At 51.6% G+C, this 17510-nt stretch overlaps 6 protein-coding genes across 6 annotated transcripts; 2 read left to right on the top strand and 4 right to left on the bottom strand.

The window, feature by feature from the left end:
• Positions 1-1958: 1958 nt before the first annotated feature.
• Positions 1959-3275, bottom strand: PSV08DRAFT_190348 (meiotic recombination protein; the record flags this gene model as incomplete). Its single annotated transcript, XM_066091975.1, has 7 exons — positions 1959-2026; positions 2077-2262; positions 2311-2529; positions 2577-2648; positions 2695-2831; positions 2882-2985; positions 3042-3275. The coding sequence occupies 7 exons, from the start codon at positions 3273-3275 to the stop codon at positions 1959-1961; spliced, it is 1020 nt and encodes a 339-aa protein (XP_065948009.1).
• Positions 3276-4149: 874 nt separating this feature from the next.
• On the bottom strand, positions 4150-5883 carry PSV08DRAFT_19875 (uncharacterized protein). The gene is made up of 7 exons (XM_066092016.1): positions 5801-5883; positions 5637-5667; positions 5381-5466; positions 5182-5217; positions 5059-5112; positions 4622-4927; positions 4150-4573 (listed from the first exon to the last, which is right to left on the bottom strand). The coding sequence occupies exons 3-7, from the start codon at positions 5436-5438 to the stop codon at positions 4380-4382; spliced, it is 648 nt and encodes a 215-aa protein (XP_065948008.1). The 5' UTR covers positions 5439-5466; positions 5637-5667; positions 5801-5883; the 3' UTR covers positions 4150-4379.
• Positions 5884-7009: 1126 nt separating this feature from the next.
• PSV08DRAFT_232107 (nucleotide-diphospho-sugar transferase) lies at positions 7010-10845 on the bottom strand. The gene is made up of 7 exons (XM_066092266.1): positions 10483-10845; positions 9658-10432; positions 9423-9608; positions 8769-9033; positions 8080-8661; positions 7278-8012; positions 7010-7218 (listed from the first exon to the last, which is right to left on the bottom strand). The coding sequence occupies exons 1-7, from the start codon at positions 10808-10810 to the stop codon at positions 7147-7149; spliced, it is 2943 nt and encodes a 980-aa protein (XP_065948007.1). The 5' UTR covers positions 10811-10845; the 3' UTR covers positions 7010-7146.
• Positions 10846-11232: 387 nt separating this feature from the next.
• Positions 11233-14112, top strand: PSV08DRAFT_232104 (fungal-specific transcription factor domain-containing protein). The gene is made up of 5 exons (XM_014222420.2): positions 11233-11442; positions 11524-11594; positions 11645-11711; positions 11855-13181; positions 13230-14112. Exons 1-5 carry the CDS (start codon positions 11250-11252, stop codon positions 13948-13950), a joined length of 2379 nt encoding a protein of 792 aa, XP_014077895.1. The 5' UTR covers positions 11233-11249; the 3' UTR covers positions 13951-14112.
• Positions 14113-14482: 370 nt separating this feature from the next.
• PSV08DRAFT_19859 (uncharacterized protein) lies at positions 14483-16406 on the top strand. Its single transcript, XM_014222419.2, has 5 exons — positions 14483-15252; positions 15356-15592; positions 15744-15967; positions 16060-16162; positions 16222-16406. The coding sequence occupies exons 1-5, from the start codon at positions 14711-14713 to the stop codon at positions 16283-16285; spliced, it is 1170 nt and encodes a 389-aa protein (XP_014077894.1). The 5' UTR covers positions 14483-14710; the 3' UTR covers positions 16286-16406.
• Positions 16351-17510, bottom strand: PSV08DRAFT_211372 (uncharacterized protein). Its single transcript, XM_014222418.1, has 2 exons — positions 16705-17510; positions 16351-16650 (listed from the first exon to the last, which is right to left on the bottom strand). Exons 1-2 carry the CDS (start codon positions 17443-17445, stop codon positions 16561-16563), a joined length of 831 nt encoding a protein of 276 aa, XP_014077893.1. The 5' UTR covers positions 17446-17510; the 3' UTR covers positions 16351-16560.

Below are 17510 nucleotides of genomic sequence, written 5' to 3'. Positions count from 1 at the left end.
CAGCGTCCCCCTCCACAAGTCCCATTCTCCCCAGACGATGCCTCGGTTGTGTATCACTCACGAACCCCGGGCTCTCATGAAATACAATACACTCCTCAATCTCCACTAGCGTCAAATGCTTCTTGAATTTCGCTGTGTACCCATGCTTCAACTCACCGCCGAGTCCAAAGACCGAACGCCCATCTAACATCACACTACAGCGACGGCGATAAACCGTACATGAGACATTGCGCCGAGCTGGTGACTGCCCAGAACCCGAATAAAGAGAACAATGGGAGAAATGATAGCCAATGAAGTTCCCCATTATCACCGTGCCAGCAGTGAAAACCAAATCATATTGAGTGGGTTCGTCTTTTGAAACAAGCAAATGACTCCCCATCGAGCGCAATGAAATCGCGATCATTGTCGTACATGATCATTGATAGCGTATGAAAGGAACGCCTTGAGTAAACTCTGCCTTAGCTACGAAGCCTGGAGGTAAGCTAGTTGGATGTCCTCTAGGTACCATATCAGGCATCAGCATTGTCTCGTATGCAGTCTCTATGACAGCATCGATATTGAAACTCTGTTATACAAATGAGCCAATTCCCTCGTAAGCTTGCCTTTGAACTATCAACTATATGAATCCGGTGTTAAGCCTTTTCCTGCCTGCATTGCATGGGCAAGACAGACTCCTACTCATATCAATACCAATCACGTTACAAGTAGCATGATCCGTGGGGATCTGGGCCACTTTTCAGTTAGGACGCCTATTCATCCTGTGATGCAGAGCAATCTACTTCATCAGACGGACCAATCTGTTGAGTTAGGCGTGCTACCTGATTCTGTGAAGGCGCTCCAGTTGGTTCCAACCAGGCGTGCCACACATTCTTTTTTACTTCCGAGACAAGCATGGGAGGAGGACTACATTGTACATTGCCCTCCCCCCCCCTCCCCCTTCTTCAAAAAAGTAGTAGTAGCTGACTTAAAGAAACGAAGAAAAAAAAAAGCACGTAAACAGAGGCTGCATCCTCGTCAACCAAGCTATCCTCTGCGCGGGTAACGATGGTGCTCGCCAGATCGACGGGGGCAGCGCACATGTCGAGGCCAAGTTGGATCAGACTAGCCACTGCACAAAGGATTTCTCGTGGCCGTCTAGCTATGGTGATATTTACTATGGGGCTGATAACTCTCTTTATAACTCAAACGGTAATACATGTCCAAGACCTTGTTTTTTTTTTTTAATTTCGTTGGGAACTTGTGGGTGGCTAACTGGGATTCAAGGCCAGAACATTAACGGTCAGTGCTGCTGAAGTGCTTGTGGTTTAGTATGAGTATGGGGCGTTTTTAGTCGATATGTGGGGGTGGGTGATGAGTGGGATGGCCATGGAGGATGCGTAAAGTCGCAGGGTTGAAGGAGGGAGATTTTTAACTAGAGTCGCTCCTTATTACTCGAATTGTATCCTACATGTATGGCGTTATGGTCGTGTTTGTGTCATGATGAACTTGAAAGCTCCCAGACTCGCTTGCTACTACATTCCGTTCATGTATCGCGTACTTGTTCTTCAATTAAATTCTGGTGTAATCCCTTGACATAATTACGAGAGGACTGCAGTGATCAAGCCCACGTTTGTCGATCCAGATAGCTCTCCACACCATGTAGCGCCTTACTTAGCCAGGAGGTACTTAAGCTATCGTCCAGCCAGCACCATAATATCCGAAATGCACCTCGCGCAATGACGAAAGAAGGAAAGATACTTGAGATTATGTTACTGTAAGTTAAAAACACCCTTAGGTTGTCCTAACAATTTAGCGCTGAGTATTGTGACATGTAATTGATTATAGGCAAGAGCCCCTTGACCGTAAGCAACCTCCATTCTTCCTCTTCAGACATATGTAAGTTCCGTGAACCTTTCAGACATATAGAGGTCGATCTTCGGTGTCTATAGATTTGTATGCACGAGATCGTTGAATACCCGTTATACCTTTTCCGGGTCATTGATTCCACCATTGGTAATGATATACGTAGCTTCCTTCTCAGGCATGTCTAGATAGAGATATCAGTGGCAACGTTCAAACATGTTGCAGTTGGCATACCAGGAGAGTCTTGAATCTTTGCGACACGCTCCTCGCCTCGTCCCTTCCGAAGCAAAATCCTCGTAGCGGAAGCGTGAGCGAGAATGTGACCCCCAACTGGCTTGCGACCGTCGGCGCTGGCAAACAAAGCACTTGCTCCAGGATCGCTTTGGACTTGGTTGGTCATTAGCACTGCGACATTGAACTCTGTAAGTTGTTAGCTGAATAATAAGCAACAGGTCAACTGTAACCAACCCTCGGCGACATGCGTGAGTTTCGAGAGGAACTGGTTGAGTTTCTGCTGTCGCTCATTGAGCTCACCACGCCCAGTATAGTCGACGCGAAAGAGCGCCATGATGCTGTCGATGATCAAAAGGCGGTACTCGTTGCTGACAAAGAACTCTGCGACTTTGTTCAAGAGCTCCATCTGATGCTCAGAGTTAACAGCGCGGGCATATGTGATGTTGTCTTGTGCTTGGAAGTGTCAATAGGGGTGTTGACAAGGAGGCGGGATTACAGACCAGTCTCGGGATCGACACCAAAACGTTCTGCAATTTGGGCTATTCTCTCTGGTCGAAAGGTGCCCTCGGTATCTGGATCACGGTCAGAAGAGCTCATGAATACAAGAAGGCAACGCACCAATGTAGGCCACCTTGCCCTCAGCACCACCCATGTCTTTCGGCAATTGCGCGATGACAGACATAGTGTGTGAGAGTTGCGTCTTTCCGCAGCGAAACTCGCCAAACACTTCACTGATACTCATGGTCTGGAAGCCACTGCAACATGTTAACGGATGTCATGAGAGAACATGAGTCGATGCACCTACCCTCCGAGAATCGCGTCGAGCGCTTTGCTACCAGTAGAAATCTTGATGACGCGCTTTCGCTGTTGTCCAAGCTCATGAGCAGTCTGGAAGCCTCCACCTGCAGGCTGCGTACACTTTTTAGTAAAGCAAGGTCACTCACCACCACTTCAGCATAACTGACCTGGCATTTGGCAATAGCATCTTTGACTTTATCGACCTTGATCTCACTGAAGCCTTTAATCTTGAGCAGGTTGCGACGGGTAGCTGAGTGCACTGAAGCAATTGTGTAGTAACCGTTGGATTTTAGCTTGGAAATGTCGACAGCGCCGATGCCGTGTGCCTGGATCGCATCAATGTCTACAATGAAGCTGTCGTCGTTGTGCTCGTCATCACTAGCCACTGACTCCGCCGCCATAATAGCAATCTGAGAAGTGATGCAATATTGGATGAAAAGAAATGCGAAGCAAGCTAGTACACAGATGCTACGTGAAGAGATAGAGCGAAGTAAAGGTGAAAGATGATGGTAGGAAGAGGGAGAGAGGGAAAAGAAGAGAATGTAAGGACCAATACAGAAGAGCACTCACGCACATTTGGAAGGAGCGGCTACCATGAGAAGGAACAATCTGCCCGGTCAACGTTGCACGTGGCGAAATTGAGCGAGGGAAGGTGCGATGGGGGGAAAGTGCGTCAGGAGGAATGGGTAGCGCGGAGGCATGGCAACGGTAGTATCGGTGATTGTAAGGGAAAGAAAGGGATATGCTATTAGCACATGACATGCAAGTAATGTGGTTGATGAAGTGAGATTTAGAAATACAAGTAATCAGATTCCATGTTCTTGCTTGTTGGATGATGTGAACAAATATACAAAGATTTCAAGCGCTCCTAGAACTTTTGCTATTATCCACCTCAGCCATATCACTGGTAACAAAACAACATTTATGCACGATAGAAACATATGAATAAATCTACCATGACGGAATAGCCGAGGAGAAAAGGGATGCAAGATGGAAAATCACGGGGCACATGTGCTAACCCCAGCTCCTGACAAAAAACCACACAGTCTCCTTCACTCTTCCCTCCTCCATAACCACCTCGATCCCTTTGCATCAAACTGTCTGCACCCAAACCACCACAGCCGCCTTCAAGCTCCATAGGAAGCCACTACCATACTATCCAAGCGCATGCGCACACTACATTAGCCGATGCAAGCACATCCATAGAGGGTAGAGAGCAACCATCCAAATCGCCAAGCCGTCGTCTGTTTCGAAATCATGGTAGAATGGTTGAAGGGATAACGTTTGTGGGTATCAGTGTAAGAATTGTGAAGAACTTTTTTTTAAACCGTTGATGACTCGTGAATGCGTGAGATTTGCCGAAAAGATGCTGAGATAGACTAGGAAACGATTGTCAAGAGATGTCGGAATAAATGAAAGATATGGAACTGCATGCTGTAAATGCTAATTCTTTCGCTACAATTTTACTCGTGGCGAAGCTTGAGCTGGCGGAGCTCGTGAGCCGTCTAAGCAACAGCGGTCGTAGGAGCAACGGCCGCAGGAACAGGGGCAGCAGCAGGGGCAGCAGCAGAGTCGCCGTTGACTTCAGCCTGGGTGCAGTCCCGAGAAATGTGGCCGGTTTCGCCGCAGCGGTAGCAGGTCTTGCCGGCAGTGTTGAGTGGGCCGCCGTTAGGAGCGGTGCAGTCACGGGAAATGTGTCCTATGGAAAGTCAGTGACGCTACACCGTATTCAGACGACCATACTGACCGAGCTTGCCACAGGCGTAGCACTTCATGGCCTGAGCCTGGCAATCACGGGCGAAGTGGTTAGGTCCGCCACACTTGTAGCAAGTAGCAGGGCGAGCGCCGCCAGCGAAGCCGCCCCTGAAGCCTCCATAACCGCCACGGGGAGCGCCAGCACCGCGGCCCATTCCTGGGTTGGGGCAGTTGCGGGCAAGGTGGCCAGCGATACCGCAGCTGTAGCAGCGTCCGCTGGTACCAGCTCCGCTCAGTCGCAGCGTCGGGCAGTCAGCCTGGACGTGTCCGAGGCCTTGGCAGTGATAGCACTGCTTCGCTGTTGCTTCGTCAGCATTCTAGTTGGTCGTGGCCTCAGCCTGGCTGCCAGGCTTTTGCGAATGTGCGAAGATGGTAGCCACGGTGCGGCGTGGGACAAGTAGCGCAAGTGGTAGATTCTGAATGACGTACTCTCGGTGGTGCGGGGGTGTGGGCATCCGTTGGACTCGTGTCCTGGCTGCTTGCCTATTGAAGGATTAGCGGATTGCCTTGTGTGCGCGTGGGCAGTGGGCATGGATATGGATTCAGACGTACAGTTGTAGCAGAGCCTCTCGGATGAAGAGCACACCTCTGCGTGTTCATGTCAGTCGCGCTGCTAAAATGCACATGTTGCCCCCGTCTTGATGGCCTCGCGACACAAGCGCCACCATTGCAGGTATCGCATCGACACATGTGCCTCGCAATTGTGCCACTGCGACGGGCGCCACAAGTCAGTGACTCGGATGTTGCTTACCGGCATAGTGGCCGACGTTTCCGCACTTGAAGCAGGCACGGCGAGACAGAGACGACATGTTTGCTTGTTGCTTGCGTGGTATGTATCTGGGCCAGGCGTGAGCATAGAGTGGATGGGTGTGCGAAGAGGGAGAAGGCAGTGGATCGTGGGACGCGGGGGCGGGCCTTGGGCAGGGCGTTTGCTGTGCGGCGTGCGGTGCCTCTGTCTGGGCGGGGAAATGGGCAGGCGCAGACGGGCAGACATGGGGCGCAAGTACCTGCTTCGTATTCTTCTTCAGATTCCGTCACCTGCGCTTGTCGTCAGTCGCAAATTTTCGAGGGGCGGCGGTCGAGGGGTAAAACGGGGCATGATCGCATGCGCCGAGAGGACCCAGGCGCGCGCACAAGCGGGAAACTGCAATCTTGGGCGGGCGCAACGTACGTTCGACTTTCCAGACCTTCCCTCGACAACACTTCAGCAACCTTCCTCCGATTGTACTATGGGTGTGGTGTAAGAGACTGGGGATCATGGAATGCTCAGGCGACGGGCAAAATGCACCACTCATGGCTGTGGTCCCTGCTTCGGTTGCGCTAGCGAAATGCGCAATTTGGCTGTTCCCGAGGTCGAAACCTGCGCGCAACAATCCCCGAGCCGTTGCAGATTGCATCATACGCCTTCCCATAGGTGCACTCATCCATGTACCCTTCACCCTAGCCGTGTTTCGTCGCCCATTGCCGTGCATCTGCCGCCCTGTCGCCCTCGCGGGGACGCCCTATCCTGGACTCGTACCCCTCCGCCGCTGCCGCCCCTCTCCCATCTGGTCCTGTGCTCCGTGCCATCGCTTAGCATCTCGAATGTGCATTACAGTACACAGTACCCACGTGGTACGGACACGTGACTTTATCACTTCCTATCTTAGCGTAAACTTTGCACCAGGAACCTTATCGCACGCCACATTCGTTACGCTGTAGTTTGATCGCGAGCATCTGTAGCCAGCTCCAATGTCGGCGTGGCAGAATTGGGCGAAGACGGACGCGAGGAGGAGAGTGGCTGTGTATGAGAAACGCATTTTGAGTGGATGGGATTATAAGAAAACAATTGAATTTGGCGCGGTTTGCTTGATTTCAACAGGAAAAAGGTGAAACGGCTGATACAGATTTTCATACAGATGCCCGAGTAGGTGATGAATAAACAAAAAAACATAGCTTAATCACTTGACTAGAATTTTGGCGGAACGAAATAGAAGAACGGACCGACGAGTTACACCGTACGATATCTCTCTTGAATAATGAGACTAGCGATACGGACTTTCAAGGGTGGTTATACGTATTGTATCAGCAGTTCATCTTTGGGTTATACTGTAATTGTGATTAGCGCTCAATTTAACTTTACGCACACTCTTCGGTAGAGCTTCTCGATGGGTTCTCAGTGCGCAAATATACTAGAATCCGGGTGCAGATGTGCAGATCCTGGCACCTACTGGGACTCTACTCATCTCAACTGCGCTCAGACGTGACGCTCAGATCAATGGAGAAGCTTGTTCCTCCAATCCATACGTAGATATTACTACGTAGGTAGACCGGTAGTAGCTTCTGCTAAATAATTCCCTCATAATGGACTTGCATGTGCACATGCTGGACATTTACGACATTGACTTTGATGTTCATCTTCATTCGTATCTATTTGATTCCAATCTTCGTGCTAGTAGATATTTTATCTCTACAACCGTACGCCGTGTACAGCTGAATGCATGAAAAGGTATTGGATCAGTCTTGGTACAATACCATCTAGTCTTCCGACTCGATGACCGCGGGAGCCTTGATTGTCCTCGACTTGAGGAAGTCGAGGCCTTCACCGCCCTGCACTACAGTTAGTATACAGCAAGTACAACGGGAGTCGTGTCACTAGGAAAACTTACGTAAGAAATCAATGGGGAGACCTCGATGCCCTCCTTGGGGTCCTCGCTGACAACCGTAGCACCGGCAGCTTGGACCCACCTCTTGCCCTGCGTCATGATATCCTGCTTGCTCGTGTCGGGGTCGTCCTCTCCAGTACCGCGGGCATTCTTCAACGGTGAGAACTCGTCCTCACGCTTTACTTCCATGCAAGCAAACTTGTCGAGTGTAAGGAAGGGGAAGCAGTCAAAGACGAACTGCTCGAGCTTGATGCCGTTGGGCTTCTCTGGCTTGATCGTCTCCCCAGTCTCGGTGTTGACGTAGGGAATCTTCTTGCGAGCAACGTGGTGGGGTAGCTTCTTGGCCCATGCAGGGATGCTCTCGAGGAAGCTGTATGAGTAGTAGTGGTTGACAATGTTGGCAGCACGGAACTTGAGCAGCTCAGAGTCCTTGGGGTCCTTGGCCTCTGCGTCCTCGGTAGAAATCTCAGAGTACTCGACAACATCTGGCTTGCCGTTCTTTTGGAGGATGAGGCCAACAGATTCCTTGGCATTGCGCTTGCGAACGACCTTGGTGGCAATGTCGACATTCTTGGACGCAGAGAAGCCAATAAAGGCGGGGTCAGCGACCTTAACCAGGCAGTTGTCGACGCAGTAGGCGTGGATGTGCTTGATTCCGCGCTTACCCATGTCGGCTACGACACCAGATTGGATAAGGGCTTGGTAAAGACCACCGTTACCATCAGGCGCGACGGCGACCTGTTCTGTGTCAGTACTATCCTAATGCGTTGTTGGCTGGTAGGCCTGGGGGATTGTCGAGGCATACCTTTGACTTGCTTTCCAAGAGGATCTTGCCCTCGTTTGAAATGCATGGCAAGACACCCTGCTCGAAGATGACAACATTCTCCTTCTTCAAGCCGAAGTAGTTGTGCTTCTCAAAGAACTCGGCAGTAGGCCCTCGGGTAGGTCCACTAGTCATGACGTACCATGGAATGGTGACGTTCTCCTTGCCGTGCTTCTTTGCTGCCAGCATCTCGGCCTTCCTGATGCGTTCACCCTGCAATTGGAACAAGCTCTTCTGGCTTGGGAGTCCAATGTCAAAGCACCCCTTGGGAGCTGAGCTTCCCAGACGGGTGCCTTGACCACCAGCCATCAGCACAACGGCGACCTGGTTGTTGGCAATGAATTCCAAGCCGCTGTTGTACCATTGATCGAGGCTGTCCTGCGAGGAGTCGAGGACCGAGGATGTGGCATTCTCAGGGAGAGGCTCGAGCTTGTTCTCAGTTGCTTCGGTCTGTACAGGGTGGAGGGCACGCTCGGTGATCTCGTTGATGTATTCGGGGTTGAAGTTGCTTAGCTGCTCATAGAGAGAGGCCTTCTCGGCGGTGGACAGCTTGTCGTAGAAAGCCTATGGGGAAGAGATTAGCATTGCGTTTGGTGATTGCAATTCGCCTGATGGTCATGAAATCCATTGAGGTGCTCCAGAACATGGGAGTTGGGGAAGGCCGCACGCACAAAAACTTGATCTTGACCAGCCTTCTGGTACTTGGCCTTGAGCTCATTGAACTCAGCCTCGGATAGCTCCTTTGCAGGAGCGCCTTGAGCAGCTCCACCGATGTGAAGCTTCTCAAGCGCACTGTTTACGGTATCCTTGATGGCCTCCATGATGAGGTGGGGTTGTGGCGGGGTAGTTGTGATGATGGGAACAACAATTGGAATTGATTGAAGGGGTGTACGCTCTACAAGTACACAAAGAGTGGTTGAAAAAAGGAACGCAGAACTGCAGGTTTCACACCGCGTGTCCTACAGGACCTGGCTACAGCACAGCTCTGACGCTTCGTGTTGCCCCACTCGCCGTGCGTCCCTGCTGCACATGGGCAAAGATCGAGGCTTGCGAGATCGTCAGCGCCCACCAGTCACTACTAATTATAGACATGACATGACATGTATTGTTTATTTGCAAGCAATGCTTTTGCTGCCAGCGCAGTCATCGAAGCTACTGTGTGACGGAAGCTATGGAAATGCAGCCGCAGACCGCCACCAGTCACCCAGCAGCGAACAAAAAGAAGCAAACATATGATGCTCCAGCGCAATGCATCAAACCAAGAAACCCACCCGAACCAACCTGTACACAACTCCATGAACACCATTACGCTATGCAAACATTACGCACTTCCATTGGCCTCGGCCGGCTTCTCTGGCTCGGCAGGCTTCAGGGCCTTTTGTGGCGCAGGGTTGAGGATGCGGGTGGCGTCGATCAATCCGGCATGCGGGTTCAGCTCAAGGCCAAAGCCAGGACGATCGAGGGCTTTGACGTCGAGATAGCCCTTTGTGGGAATGGGCTCGTTGGTGAAGCTACGGCTGGTCAGAAAACATTTTCAAGAGCACAAATGCTGACACTTACAGGTTACCGAATACGGGCAAAACGGATTTGCCATCTGGCGAGTTTGCCAAGTACTCTTGGAAAGGCGAGTTCGCTTGGGAGACGACAAAGTGGTAGGAGTACGGCCCGCTGGCGTGGGGCACAACAGGGATGTCATACGCAGCAGCCATGGCCGAGATCTTGATAAGCTCCGTCATGCCGCCAACCCACATTACGTCTGGCTGGAGGATATCCAGGTTGCGTCCCTCGATGAGTTTCCGGAAGCCGTAGCGTGAGTATTCGTGTTCGCCAGTGGTGAACTTCATTCGGGGGTGAGCACGCTTGATTTGCTCAAAGCCATCAGAGTCGTCTGGCGACAAGCACTCCTCCCACCAGTTGAGGTTGAGGTGCTCGGTTGCCTTGACCACCTCGATTGTGTAAGGCACGTTCAGACTCATGTAGCAGTCAACCATGAGGGGAAAATCGGGGCCAACACTCTCACGGTGTTTGGTGAGGAATTCGACGTTCTTCTTCAGGCCTTCGACACCCTCGCCAGGACCGTAGGGCAGCGGCACCTTTGCGCCAAAGAAGCCCATTTCCTTTGCTGCTGCTGGCTCAGGTCCAGTGCAGTAGAAGTTGAGCCTCTCACGTGTAGCGCCACCCAGCATCTTGTACACGGGCTCGTTGCGAATGTGGCCAAGCAAATCCCAGATGGCGAGATCGATGACTGAGATGACGGCGACGGGGAGACCCTTGCGGCCGTAAAACATTGAGGCGCGGTACATTTGCTCAAACATGTGGTTGGTGTCTCTGGGGTCTGCATGTTGTTAACACTGCCTATACGAGGGGGGTTTGTTGGACACTCACCCTGGCCGATCAAGAAGCGCTCAAAGTGTTCAGCAACCAGCCAACACGCTGGTGGTCCTCCAAAGCCCGTGGCAAAGCCTTTGGTGCCATCACTGGCCTCGATCTCGACACAGAAAGAACCGAGAACATTGATTCCCCAGCTCGTTCTCGACTTGCGATATTGCTCATACTGGCTCATTGGAGTTGAGATTTTGCTGTCAATGAGCCAATGGCCACCAGCAACATTGTGGTAGTCTCCGCCACTTCCGGGGCCCTGTGTTACAAAGGTGCGCACATGCTTGATGGTAGGGAACGGGCGCGCCGCGCCAGAAGTTGCTGGAGAAGCCATTGTGACTCTAGTCGTGGGCGAGAGGGAACGCTGGACGAGTATGAGGGGCAGACGGCAGCAGGTCGTACGTGGGGGATATTTGAATTCAATGGCTCTGGATCATGTGCAGGGCCATGGTGGGCGACATGCACAGCAAGAGGATGCTTCGGTCCATCTCGCTGCGACGTGCAACGAAGGACAGCGACAGGCGCTGCTGCAACAGGCATCAGGTGGAGAGCAACGCGCAAGGCTGCATGATTTGGAAAGCTTAGGCAGGGCCATGGGCTGGAGGTGCAGATCAGCATTGCCCCGAGTGCGCCGAGGCCACCAATGGGCGCCGTGTGGCCGCCGGTGCCAATGTCTGGGGTAAGGGCTCGAGGTTGCGGGCGGGGCTGAAGTTCGGTGTTCGCTCTGCCGAACCTTCGCGCACAGCTGCACGCCGACAGTCGCATCATCGACCATGGATGCCAGTGCCTCGCAACAGCAAGCTGCGAGCCCAAACGGCACCGCCAAGTTCTCCTCGCACTCTCACGAGCACGGCCACGACTGGAGCGGCGATGAGCGCTCCACCGACGACGATGCCAACGACCGTGGCCAAGCTAGCGCATCCAACAAGCGCAAGCGGCCTCTCTCCGTGAGCTGTGAGACATGCAGTAAGTCGCCCATGGCAGAGGCATATATATACATCGAGATATGCACATGCACACGCCGTTTCATCGTCTGACGCTGTGTAGAGCAGCGAAAAGTGAAATGCGACAGGGCCTCGCCAGCCTGTTCGTGGTGTCTGAAGAACCACTCCGCATGTGTGAGCATGCCCGTCTCCTACGTGCCCACTGCAAACTCAACCACCCCTAGGTCTACCTCCCACGCAAGAAGCCGGGCCTCCGAGCTGGCTACGGACGCGAACTCGAGTCGCGACTTGGTAAGTTGCGCCCTCAAGTACAAAGATACACACGCAATCATGTAGCCGAGGTATCCCCATGGGGCGACTCCAGCTTCAAGAATTACTCAGATCCCCGTATCTGCCCCACTAAGCAGTCGCAAGCTGACACCTACGATCTGTAGATAAGCTCGAAGCTCTCCTCTTGCAGCAACAGTCGCAAATCAACAACCTCACCAACAACCAGGTCCCAACTTCCGGCCCCTCGCCCCAGCACGCAACTGCCTTCCGAAGCCCGCCCATTGTCCAGACTCCTCATATCCCCAGGCCCGAGACCGCCCTCTTCATTCAAAAGCCCACGTTTCCTTCGCAGAATGCCATCCACACCACGTACGGCAATGGCGTCACGGACAACCGTCCCGCCTCCTCGGTCGCCAGCCACAGCTACACGCCCGAAGACATAACGGCCATTGGCGGCGCCCTCACACGCGAGCCCTACACACCCTACAACGAGCAATTTCAGCCCGCAATGGCACGGAACTTGGGCCATGCTGACGCAGACTTTCCCCCATACGACCTGCTCTACGGGCTTGTCGACCTCTTCTTCAAGCATATCAACACTTGGTGTCCGATCCTCCACCGCCAAAGCACTCTCAACTCACTCTTTGGAGACATGCCCCTTGATGATGCCGACAAAATCATACTCCACTCCGTCGTCGCAACAACCGTAAAGTTCTCCACCGACCAACGCTTTACGCCTGAGAAGCGCACGCGATATCACAAGAATTCCAAAGAAAAAGTTCTGCTCTACGGTATAGAGAACAGCTCGGTCAAGTCGCTACAGGCCCTTGTCATCCTTGCACTTGACGTTGTTGGCTGCTCCAATGGTCCGCCTGGGTGGAACTTGCTCGCACTGATAACTCGTTCAGTGGTCCAGCTGGGCTTGTCGGTTGAGAGCTATTCACCAAGCGTCGCTCCTCAGTTCGCCTCTATATACACCCTGCGGGCCATGACTCTGCCAGAACCAAAGGATTGGATAGAGGAGGAGAGCCGGCGCAGGCTCTTCTGGATGATCTACGTCCTTGATCGGTACGCAACGGTCGCGACTGCCTTTGAATTTGCTCTGGACGACAAGGAAATCGACCGTCGTTTGCCGTGTCGCGACGACCTATATGCACGCAATGCGCCTGTAGAGACAAGGTGGTTCCGTACGTCAGCAAGATCAGACTACAGCATGAATAGACCCGAAAATCTTGGCTCATTCTCATATCTGATTGAGATTCTGGGGATTCTCACAAGGATACACAAGTTTTTGAAGAAGCCCGTGGATATCACATCTCTGTCTGACGTGGAGTCCTGGCAGAGCGAATATCGAGAACTTGACAATGCCATCGAACAGTGGAAGTACAATCTTCCGCAAGAATATGGCAACTCAGCCAGACTATTCGCAAAACCTAGCATGGGACAGAACCTTGACAGTGGTTTGGTCATGCTCCATGCAGCTTTCCATACGTAAGTCGTTACTCTTCACTATTCCAGCACATGTACTGACTCCTCTAGTACCGTCATTCGCTTGCATTCATCTGCAGCATACCCCACTCATAGATCACCCATCTTTACGCCGTCGTTTAGTGCTAGTCAAAGGTGTCTCAGTGCCGTTGAAAACATTACTGCTCTATGCGCTACTGTGCGCGACAACGCGCTGCTGAGTAAACTCGGCCCTCCATTTGCGTTCTCACTCTGGGTGGCCGCCCGAGTTCTCCTGGTTCATGGCTCAACTATTGATCATCGGGTTGATCAATCGATTAACCTCCTCGTGAGCACCCTTCGAGACATGGGTCAGTATTGGGAGGTCGGCACGCGCTATGCAAGCCTGCTGTCACGTGTTCTATCAGAGTACCAAGAAAGCCAACAAGCCCCCGCTGGTGCCAACGGTGAACGTGTCACGCCTTCGACAGTGAAAATTCTGGCGGACATGCGACGTTGCGCATTTGACTTGGACTTTCTCATTTCGCGACAACCAAAGCTCAGTAGCAACCAGAGCACCAAGATGGCATCCGTTACTTCGGCTCGAACACCAGCACCCAACGAACTCGAGTATTTGGACGTATTCGATTTCTTCAACATGCCCAGACTCCCCGTATCAATGGATGGAGTCATGAGCTACCCTGCACCCGATGGTAACGTGCAGATGCCTGATAGCACTTTTGGCAACGAATCCAATATTACAAACTACATGGTAGATGCTAGCTCCGACTGGTTTATGAAGCAGACGGCGTAATGATTTTCAGAATCGGTTCGTGGCGCTTGGGTTGACGGTTTGTATTATATGGGTTCTTTTGGTCGTGGGTTGCTGTCATGGGTTCGGTGTGTTCAAAAGTCGATTGGTTTATCAAAATCCATATTTAAATCAATATGCCCTAATGACACTGAGTTTATTGAGTACATGTATCTTATGGTTGGCAGTCGCGTGTCATGTTGTGAAGTTCATTCGTGAAGACATGCCGGAAGCGCCATACCGATTTCGGACCTCGCATCACTATCTGCTCATGTCATACGTATCACCCACGCCGATATATCTTCCCCCACACCGCCAGCAGGAGTTCATGTCTGCCTGAAGAAGTATCCGTTTGCATATCGGAATAAATCTGGTACGTAAATATTTCCTGTAATGTATTAAAACAATTGGAGATCTCCAAATGGGCTGATAGCCTGCTTTACCGTCGGAATAGGCTGTCCTGCTTCGGAATAGTGTGACTCCATGACCCCATATCATTCCGACGAGGGATCATTATAAGGTGCTTCAAGTTTAAGTTTGAAGTTTGAAGTTTGAACTAGTTGCATTTCTTCGTAACCAGATCTTCGGATTGATTGTCCACATACCTAATCATCGCCATCACTTCCTAATACTTACACCCAAATCTAGATTCACCCCCCCCCCCCCCACTGCTTTCCAATATTTACCAGTAGTACTCTGAATCCACTTTCATCAAACAAAAGACCAACCATCAAGGCCCCAAAAGAAAAGAAAGAAAAAAAAAATGGCAAACCCCCAAGAATCCCCCCATATCCTCATCCTAGGTGCTGGCGTAATCGGCCTAACAACCTCCCTCGTCCTCTCCCACACCTACCCCACGGCCAAAATCACAATCGCCGCAAAGCACTTCCCCGGCGACCGCTCCATAGAATACACGTCGCCCTGGGCGGGCGCAAACTGGTCCTCCATGGCCACAGACAACGGACCGCTTGAAAAATACGACCAAGTAACGTTCCGCCGCTTTGGCGAGCTAATCGACGGCAAGGCCGTGTTTGGCTGCCAAGCCACCACACCCGGCGAAGTCAAGAACGTCGCTGGGAGCGATGGCGGGAATGAAACGGGGCTGGGACGGATGGGCATGTGGGCAGTATTCGACACGCCGATTGAAGAAGCGGGAATCCTGAGTCAAGAGACAGGAAAAGTGTGGTATGACGAACTAGTCGGCGGCTTAAAACCACTAGGAGACAAAGATTTACCCAAAGATGCCGTGTTTGGGATTGAAATACCACAGACTTTTCGCATTAATACTCAGGTTTATTTGCAATGGTTTGTCTTCCTCCTCTTCCTCCTCCGAAAACAACAACAACAACAACAACAATAACACCCCTTGTCTGAGTTGATATATTGCTAACGATGGTGGGAAAAAAAGGTTACAACACCAGGCCCTAGCCAAAGGCATCACTTTACTCCGTCGACAGTACCCATCTGTTTCTTCGCTGCTGGAAGATGTACCATCCGCGACCCTCGTCGTCAACGCCACAGGCCTCGGTTCCTTGTCTCTAACCGACATCCGCGATGCGAATCTGTACCCGACCCGCGGCCAGACGCTGCTAGTCGCAGAGCCCAAAGTCCCGATTGAAAGAATGTATGAATTTGAGAGGCTGGGGTAATTTATGATGCCTTTTCTTCTTTCCTCCCCCCCCCCCCCCCCCGGCACATACTCTCTCTCTCTCTCTGTAACCCCCATTCTGCCAATCCACATGATATAAAACATTAAAGAAAAGTCGGTTTTTGTTTTTTGGCTAATAAAAGAAAAGGTACCTTCGCTCACCCCACCGCATCGATCCGACTTGCACGTACGTCTTCCCCCGGCCATTGGGCGGCGGTGTTATTCTAGGAGGCTCCCGCCAAGACAACGATTGGAGTGCTGAGTGGGACGAGGAGCTTGGGCGGGATATATTGAGGCGGTGCTGTGAGTTGTGTCCGCAACTCGGGAAGCCTGAAGAGGTGCAGGTTTTGGCGAAGAATGTGGGATTGAGACGTAAGTACTCCTTTTGCTTGTCGCGATTTTATGATTGGGTTGGAGTCGAGTGGAGTGAATTTCTGAGGGTGGAGGCTGACATGATGGAATAGCGTCGAGGAAGGGAGGCGTGAGGATTGAGACCGAGGTAGGCAAGTGGAAAGTGCCTGTTGTACATTGTTATGGGCATGCTGGGGCGGGGTATCAGGCCTCTTGGTGAGTTTTCTTTTTCGTGGTTCGATTTGTGCGATGCAAATTGCTAAATATGGATACAGGGGGTCTGCTGAACGCGTGTTGGAGCTTGTGAAAAAGGTACTTGAACCAGGCGCAAAGCTTTGAAGTTCTGAAGTGAAATTCCCGAACCATATATTAAATTTGGATTACTGTATCATGGTCTTATGGATATGCATGGTAAAGATGACTTGTCGTGAAAGTAGAAGCGTGAACAACAATTCTGGTGAAGTACCTGTATGAAGATGAACAACCTGGGTGCCGACTTACTCGACTTATTCACTAATCAAATGAGTGCTGAATATCCGATTACATTCTTTAGAGGAAATCAGGCATAACCCTAGAGCTGGACCGAGGTTTCTTGCAACCTTGAAGAGCATCGCTCAACCCTCCCACCTCTGCGCCTCCTTGTTGTAACCTATGAGTTGTAGATCAATATTGAGTGTCTTGAGCATCATATCCATAGTAAACGACTATCTTCAGTTAGCGAATTCTTGATTGCCATGCAAATCCCCGGCACCACTCACATCATCAGTATTCTTAAACGTCTCCTTCTCCTCTTCCACCTCCCTTTCCCCCTCCATCTCAGCAAATCGATCATACTCCTCCTGCGGAATCTCTCCATTCTCCCTCGCTTTCCTCATCCTCTCCCTCTCTGCCTCCAACTCTTCCTGATCCCATTTCATCTGCCGCTGCTTAGCCTCCTTTTCGCGCTCCTGCCAGGCGCCCACCCCGCCCATCCTGTTGACTCGATCTCTGGTGATGCCAAAAAGCTCTTCTGCTGCGGCACGACTTGCTGTACGCCACTTTTCTATCAATGCGATGAGATCGTCGTCTTTGGAAGATGTGGCGAGAGTTTGGGCTTGGGTGAGCATTTGTATCTCATTGCGTAGTTGCATTATTTCGCGTGCAGCTGAGGGCTTGGAGGGTGTGCTTCTTGCCGCTAGCCGCGAAGGCGTAGAGTTTGGACGTGGCACAAGAGTCTTTGGGGCTCTCAATGCAGAATGTCTTTGTGCTGATGCAACATTTCCAGAGGGTGACGGAGTGGCCTTCTGTCCGGCATTGTTTGTAGAGTGCGCAGAACTTGCCCAGACGGAATCATCTTCCAATATTTCCTTGGCAGATGATTCTGAAGATGGCGGGTCTGAAGATGGCGGATCGTCGCCAATGCTGGGCTTCAATGGTGTTCGAAAAGGAGACTTGAATGGCTTATGCAGCGTTTTCGCGGCTTCATTCAGCCGACGGCGTTTCGCTTGCGGAGTGGACATGTCTGCAATTTTGTACACATTTGAATCACCGATTAAATCTACTATCGCTGAATGAGTGTTGGTGG

This window comes from Bipolaris maydis (genome assembly GCF_028858645.1).
Source record: "Bipolaris maydis strain C4 unplaced genomic scaffold PSV08scaffold_17, whole genome shotgun sequence".
Classification (NCBI taxonomy): Eukaryota; Fungi; Ascomycota; class Dothideomycetes; order Pleosporales; family Pleosporaceae; genus Bipolaris; species Bipolaris maydis.
Note: the sequence above shows the minus strand (reverse complement) of the source record. Positions and strands in the feature narration are given on the sequence as shown.